The 8040-nt window shown below is 45.4% G+C and overlaps 1 protein-coding gene across 1 annotated transcript; it reads right to left on the bottom strand.

Annotated features, from left to right (window-relative positions):
- Positions 1–2049: 2049 nt before the first annotated feature.
- ensab (endosulfine alpha b) lies at positions 2050–7265 on the bottom strand. Its single transcript, XM_071541923.1, has 3 exons — positions 7097–7265; positions 3936–4058; positions 2050–2610 (listed from the first exon to the last, which is right to left on the bottom strand). The coding sequence occupies exons 1-3, from the start codon at positions 7151–7153 to the stop codon at positions 2440–2442; spliced, it is 351 nt and encodes a 116-aa protein (XP_071398024.1). The 5' UTR covers positions 7154–7265; the 3' UTR covers positions 2050–2439.
- Between the last annotated feature and the right edge of the window lie 775 nt (positions 7266–8040).

Genomic DNA, 8040 nt, shown 5'->3' with positions numbered 1-8040 from the left:
GAAGAGAGTCGGATTGGTAGAATCATAGAGGACAGGTGTTCTTTACAGGGCATCGTCTCTAAGATTTGTCATCGACTGAATCAGCAGCATTTACACATATATCCATATGATACAGATTCACAGAGCCTCTGCAGTACACGTAGATAGAGCAGAAGTAGTGTTTTTAACTGAGAGGAGAGAGGAACCATTGAATCAGAGAAATAGCTCAGGCCATGAAAAGAGTGAAAAGCAGGTGAGAAACAACACAAAAAAAACCTTCCCCGTTAAAGTCTATTTACAATGGCTGGAACAGAGAAAAGCAGCGCATTCATACAACACCATAACAAGCATACTTATAGGTCAATTCTCTTTCACCCACTGCAGTTTGACACATTTCAAAGTCTCAATGAGGAACATGTGAGGTTGAGAATGCGATGGTGCATGCACCCTATCATCTAGTGGCGGAGTGTGCGTTTGTGATCGTTCCCTGAAGCAGTATTACACAAGGAGGCTGATTCTCCAGTTCAGTCGGTTCAAACTGGACCGCACGCATTCAAAGTTTTGCAGATTCGTCGATCACACCTCCGACCTCTTTTTTTTCCAGAGGCTGAACCACGTCAACAGGTGGGACTCGAGCAGAGAGCACACGCTCACACTTTGCCCCCTCTCCGCCGCGTGTTATAAAATCTCTCTCCGCTCTGCCAAGTGTTGGAGTGAGCGCATCCTGCAAGCATGCAGTGTCCCACTTTAAGCCCGCGATGACGATCTTAGGAGCTGGGTTGACACCTGTGGTTATCAGGTTGCCTGCTGTTTACCCCATGACACCACTGGGATCAAAGATTAGTCTGTTTCGTGTGTCAATATGGGAGGAGGGAACTGTTCAGCAAGGCATTGTGGGGGCTCCTATCTGATGTGAAGAGTAGACACAAGTCTGGAATCCAGCTAGTGTATAAGGGACCTAACTGGCAGTCTTCTCTTTATCGAATTAGTGTTTCACAACACGAACTGCCACCGACAGGGAACCAGCTAGGCCTGATTGTGATATATATCTATATCTTGAAAGTGATATAACGGTTAACCAGGAGAAAACAGTCTCAAAAGACACAAGAAATAAACGCCCATGTTTTTTCTGAGTATTATTTACAGAAGCATACAGTCTTATGCAGGGTGTTTTAATCCCCCCTACAAATCTTTTAGGCTCATAGTAAACACACGTCTTGATGCAACTCAACAGCCACCAAACTAAGATTTAACACGGACATTGGCATGGTTCCCAGCCTTTAAAAATGATACAGGGATATATTCGGCTGGCTCTTGCCCTGGGCCGCGAACAGGAGCGTGTGTGTATGGATTGTCAGGACAGCAAGAGGGAAAGGAGGGAAGGAAGGAGGGAAGGAAGGAGGGAAGGAAGGAAGGAAGGAAGGAAGGAAGGAAGGAGGTGTGACCGTGGACATTCCTCGGCTCCCGTGTGGTTGTTCTGATACTTCCTAAATCTCTAAATCTAAGCAGATGCCCCGCTCCCTTCAAAAGACGTGTTAAGTTTGTCTGTTTTTTTTTTGTTACATGTTACAATCATGCAGCATATTTAGAGAGAGAGAGAACAGGAGCAAAGGGAGTCAAGATTTAAAGCAACGTGAGCAGAGAGAAAAATAAAAATGTGCAGTTTCAGATCCCTTTAGGCTGACGACCTCGGGATTTGTCCCACAAAAGATGACCGAAGGACGAGATAAAAGGAACCCATCCCCCCCCCCACCCCCCCATTTCCCAATATGGTTTGAGCGAATGCTTACGATAGGCAGCCGCCCCTCAGAGATTTGGTATGCAAGCAATTATTCACAAATATCTAACCACCCCCCCCCCACCCCCACCCCCCAACCAGCCACCAGCATGGATGGGGAACACAAAATGTCAAAGAACGCGGTGCGACCATGGTTCCTAACTCCCTTACACACACACACGACATTATTTTGGTGTCATTCAGGATGCAAAGAAATACATACTGTACAGAATACAAAGTGCATTAACTCACCCCCATCCAACCCCCCCCCCCCACCAGCCCGCCCGCCCGATGACACACATCTACTGTGACGCATCTTGGAACACCGAAAACCAAGACATAAGGGAGGCGGTTAGAGCAGAGTGCGCAGAGGAGGCAGAGCCGTGTGCGGTGAGAAGGCAGAGAAGGTCCTCCGTCCCTCCCACCCCACCCCACCCACATACAAGCAAATGGAGTTAAACTTATACAACTCTGCCCGATATATTAAAGCCAAGTGGTGCCTGGGGATGAAGAGGGAGGGGAGGGGGGGGGGGAGAGAAAGAGAGAGAGAGAGGGGAGGAGGAAGGCTGGAGGTGGACATTTTGGGGGAGACGGGTGAGGAGGGAGGGAGGGAGGGACGCTTGCCGGGAGCCCCAGGTTGGGGTGGGGGGGTGTGGTGGGGGTGTTTCTGGGGGTGACGGAGGCTAGCCGGCTAGCTTGCTGGTCACCAAGGAGGACTTCCTCTGCGGCAGGTCCTGCGGCGTGGGAATGTGGTCCCCGGTCACCAGGTTCTTGTCGGGCCCCGCCACGGGAAGCTGCTTGTTCTTCATCTTGGCCTTGGCCATGTTGTAGTCGCCCGAGTCAAAGTACTTTGGCTGCGTGAGAAGAGAGAAAAGAAAAAAAGAGACACTCGCTCGCTTTTAGAGGTCTGCCGTTTTTTTGGGGTTTTTTTTTGATCTCACTGGTTTTCATCAAAGACAACATTTTGGATTTGATGTGCGGACCTTCTCGCCCGAAAGATGAAACACTTCAAAGCATATTTAAACAATTTCATGGAATAATCTAGTTAATGAGGGTTTCGTAGCGCTGATTCAATCAAACACAACACCCAAAAGGAAAAACTCTGGGACACTCTTACACTGTTATACATCATTAATTTGTGATGTTCAGTGTATTCCAGGAGTTATTTTGTGATTACTTTTTTGGTGAACCCACTTTCCCTCAACCTGCCGCATCTACTTCTACTTCAGTTAGAGATTTCCTATGTTTCCCAGAATGCCTCTTGACAACCCCCAGAGAAGGGGGTTCTTTGTGCTATATATATATATGTGTCGGTGAAGAGAGAAATAGCAATAGTGATAGTGTAATACGTTTTTCCACTGAAGAAAAAGTGAGAGTGGAGAGAGACCAATGCCGTTGCCCGGGTGTTCAAATTACAAAAAAGCCATCGAAGAGGCCTTCATATTTCACATGCTACCAACGTAGCTGCATTGCATTATGGTCCACTGAGGATGCTGTCGGTGGAAAAATTGGTATCTCAGCATCTTCTACAATGGATTTCTCCCTGTGTGATTGTACAACGTCTGTGCAAAATGGTGGGTCTAAAAAGAAGCTCTTGCCACATTTTTTCTGCTATAAAACTCCATTGTAGCCACACTGGAAATATCTTACTGTGACGTCGTCTTATGTTTGCCCAGTTATCTGCAGGATAAAGAAAAGTACAAAAAACACACACCAAAAAATGGGCCAGGAAATACAAGTTACATCACCAATAGCTGTGTTTGTTTTTAACAGTGTCAAAGTGTTCTAGGGTGGATTTTTCCTTTAATTTGTACAATTTGTGTTTTCCTTGTTCAAGTTTTACTTTCAAGTGAAGCACATTGAGTTTCCCTGTGCTATATAAATACAATTTTACTTACTTAAACAAATGATGCACAGGAGCTAGATTGATCACTGTATATGTGTCAAAATTCAGCTGGACCAAAAGCTTGAATATTCTCAGTTTCATTTACATTTTACATCAAATGTGACACATAATGAATGAGCAGGTAGGAGTTAAGTGCTTCAGTTAAGTGCTGCACACTTTGACTGAAGGCTGCTGTGGGGATCAAACCTGGGACCTTCTGGTTAGAGGATGGTCTTTAACCAGGAGGCAGGTCCTTATCTCCTACCCAGTCCCGGACCAGCTGCGGTCACCTACCCCTTTCTGTAGTCTCTTCATGAGGAACTCGGAGCCTCCAGGCTTCTGGCCCAGGTTGGGGTACTTGGCCTTCAGCTTGGCCTCCTCAGCCTTCACCGGGTTAGCATTCTTCTCCTGGGAGTCCTGTGGAGACAAGAACAAATGAACAAAAAACATACAAACTCAACAGGGCCGCTTCAAATTGTCAGTCAGTAAATCTGAGAAGAAAAGATAAACTCTTCCCAGACCTTGAGAAGATTAAGCACAACCTGAACAGCTGTTTATGTGACAGGTACTCATTTACGGTCGCACTGCAATTACAAAAATGCTGCTGCTAGTACGAAAACACAAAAATTCCTGCAGTAATGTCTAATGTGGAGCGCCGGGCGATTTCCCTCTTCAAAAACACCAAAATTGCTAGTGCAAGCCCTTGAAAAGCTCTGCTGTGAAGTGGGCTTAAAACCATGGCAATGAGTTGTGGGAATTGAAGATTCTTCATGATAGTATGAGTCACAGCCTGAATGTTTTTCTACAACAGTCTCTTACCGCCCTCATGGCTGCGAGGAAACAACTCACTCAGAGGACAAAGCTTATAACTAATGGAGCGCTGGAGAGAGGCTTTACGATTTTTAGAAGCCTGTATTGATCACTAATAACCACGTCCCTCTCAGGGAAAAGTGTTTATAAGGATTTTGTGCACAAGGGCTTTCCAGGGTTTTTTGGTTCTGATGAAGTGGCACCAACCTCACATTAACATGTTAATGCTAACACTGGTCTATGGAATATGAAGCTATGACCCTCGCAATTGTATACAAGTCCTTATCAACTTATTATTAACTATTAAGTAACTATTATTATACAGTCTTATGATGTATTCCAGACCTTTAGAACTTTTAGAACATCTTGTACTTAAACGAACAGTTTGTATATGATAATGAGTGCAAATCCTGAACTAGAAATCCTGAACTAGAAATCAGTTTGATGTTAATTGCTAAATCACCACTGCTTGATGTGGTTCTCTACAGCTGATATGGACATAACAACCCTGTCTTTCTGCTTCCTATCAGTGTCATGCCATGGGTTCCATAAATCAGTGGTTCTCAATGTGGGGTCCGGGGACCACCAGGGGTCCTTGGTCCAGGGGGTCCCCAGCAAACTGATGAAGTGTTAAACTTCAGCATTATTTCATTTACAAGAAGTTAACACAGTTAGAGAATGTAGAGGAATGACTGTTCTGATCATAGTTTCTCTGTTATCTCTCTACCTACAATACAGACAGTCATGGAGTTCTGGACAAAATCATAATAAAAATATTCTCAGATTTGGGTTTGAGAGACAAAATCTCATCCAATGGGGGTCCGTGGCTCCAATGTGGACTAAATAAGGGTCCTTGATATGAAAAAGGTTGAGAATCACAGCCATAAATAGCCCATTTCCAGTAAATATAATGATCCCCTCTGTTTGTCTGTTAATATGCATACATTGGTTGCATGTGTGCTTACAAGACACTATCCACATTGTATTGCAAAGTGATACATAACTATATAGTCAATCAATATTGGGATTTAAGGTTACAGAAGCAATAATATGAATAGTATTTGAGAGTGCTTGCAGGTTCTGACCAACGCCTAGGTTAGGTTACATGAACCTGAGGTGTTGATTCATGTAAACAATGCATGCATTCATGTTGCTACAAACATTGAAGAATAACACTGCCTAGCTCTGGCCAAACTGGTCAGACACCTCTCATCTGAAACTGGGTTAGCAGGACACACCTTGTTTGTGTGCACCGTGTCAATCAAGTGTTTTCATTGCGCGTCAACGCTATCCCCAGTAAAAGTAAGGAAAAAAACAACATGCAGGAGCACAGCGGACATACTCCGAAGGCCGTTTATGCAAGCCTCTCACGTATACCTGGAGTGAGCAGCACACAGCGTAGACCTACTTCCACTATGCAGACAAGACAGGGCACTCAGAATGCAAAGCTTGCTGGGGCAGGGATAAAATGTGAGTCAGGACACAGAAGCCGATGAACAGATTCCCACAGGAGGAGGGGGGGGGACATGTGGCACCGGGTGTGCTGATTCACTTGGGCCCATGACGAGAAATTTATGAGCTGCTATATTCGGCCCCATGCAGGGAAAATGCAGAGCCCACTAGATACTTTGCGCTCCTCCTCCTCCTCCTCCAGAACAGTTTTTAACTGTTATGTTCATTAATAAGCCATGCCCTGCCCCTCATTTCACAGTAGGTTTCTGTTCTGGTCATTCAGCCTTGAAGGTGCCCACTTTGAAAGTCAAAAACAAATGCAGTGTTACTTTGTGCACTTTACACTATCCATTCCATTCAGTGCAACTTTATCTCTTATGCACAGACATCCAAGTTGATTCATATTGGCCAAAAGCTTTGTCAACAACAGCCTGAACTCCAACCTCTCAAACCACTCTGCAGCCAATCAGCACCCTCCTCGATAACTGAGCAACATTAGACAGCAGAAACAAACAGCAAGAGGTGACAGCTGACAACAGCAAAACCATAGGCTGCAAGGTCCGACCGAGATTGATCATTCAGTCTCAGTCATTAGCTTCTGAATCAGAAATTGTTAAAAGAGATAAACCACGCACATCATTGCTGTTGTTGTGGCAGTATGTGGGAATGCGGAAGCACTGCCACCACTGCAGTTGTTGTCAGAATCTCAAACCATGTGCCACGGAGGGCCGAGAGGCTGCTGCAGCTCCAACCAAAGATCACCGATCACTTCACCCCCCCTCTCGGGTTAAGGTGTCCCGATCGGAGAAATCAGCTGTTGTGGTGTTTGGTTGGAGTGAAGCCCTGCAGACCCTCGGCCCCTGCACGGCACATGGTTTGAGACCCCTGGGATAGACCAATGAGGCCCGAGCTGCTGTGGACCCGCGAGCCAATGACACAAGCCAAGCCAAGGGACACAGCGGAGTGACACAGTAGCAAGATCCACTGTGTGGCCGGAGAGCAATGACAGACGTCTCCTATGTCCCTGAACGACTTATCAATGCTCTATTTGTTTCCCACGACTCCTTCCCTGCCTCAACGCACCACCGAACATACTGCAAACACTTCACTTGTGTGCTAGCTGGTGTTAGCCACTTCTAGCTAGCATGCTCAGTGGCTAGCCAACAACATCTTGACAGACAGCAGAAACCCACCTGTTTTTCGTCCTCGTAGTCCATCTGAGTGTCTGAGTCCGGGTTTTCTGACGACATGGTGCGACTGTGCTGGACACGTAGATGTCCCGTGTGCCAGAAAACTCAGATGGATGAATACGCGAAGTACCGTTGTTGTACCTGTACTAAATCTAATCCTTTTCTGAACACGACTGCTCCTCAGCAAAAATGGCGAAACGATTTGTGACATCACCACTAGGGATTTCCTATATGTGATAGACATATACAGTAACCAATAGCAGAGTAGAAACGCTTCGTCTAGCCTGTCGATGCAGCCAATGAAATGGCATAAACTGCGCAGCCACTGTGATTGACAGTCTGTCGTCCAATGATTTTAGAGTGAGGAGAGAGAAGGGGCGATGCGGGGGCCGCACTGCATCAACACAAACCACATGAGCAACACAAAAGAAATACAGTCTGTTTAACGTGATAGTAAATAACACACATACAGTACGGCCCATTACTCTACGAGTATAACGTAACTAATTTAACGAGAGGAGCAGCATCCCTCCTGGTCACGGTTTTCTTTGCAGGGCAGTCAGGCCAAGATCTCTGCTCTTTGATTGGCTACTTGTTGGTGACTGATGTTGCTGCCTGTCAATCAAACAGTCAGCGGGAACGATTTTACTTAGCGTTAACAGCTAGCTTGTTTCCAGACTTTGTTTTAAAGGTGCTCTGTTTAACTACTTGTAATTTGTGTTACTTTAGTAAAAGACAGTTTTATTGTTGCTGTGTGAGTAAAAGATCGATGTTCACCAGCTAGGTTAATAACAATGCGAAAAGTTGACAGATTAGCTCCTGTCAGTAATAGCTAATAATAGGTTAGCTAATGTTAGCGCTAGTTTAGCCTTAGTTTAACTTTAGAAAGATTCATTTTAGGCCACTTTGGTCCTCAAACTGTTGTTCTCTGTTCATTGCAGAGTTTG

This window comes from Centroberyx affinis, unplaced genomic scaffold (assembly GCF_046629955.1).
Source record: "Centroberyx affinis isolate AG114_WGS23_722 - 3 ecotype Tasmania unplaced genomic scaffold, CSIRO-AGI_Caff_v1 ptg003971l_1, whole genome shotgun sequence".
Lineage (NCBI taxonomy): Eukaryota > Metazoa > Chordata > Actinopteri > Beryciformes > Berycidae > Centroberyx > Centroberyx affinis.
The sequence above is the reverse complement of the archived record's forward strand: the minus strand, read 5'-3'. Positions and strand labels throughout refer to the sequence as shown.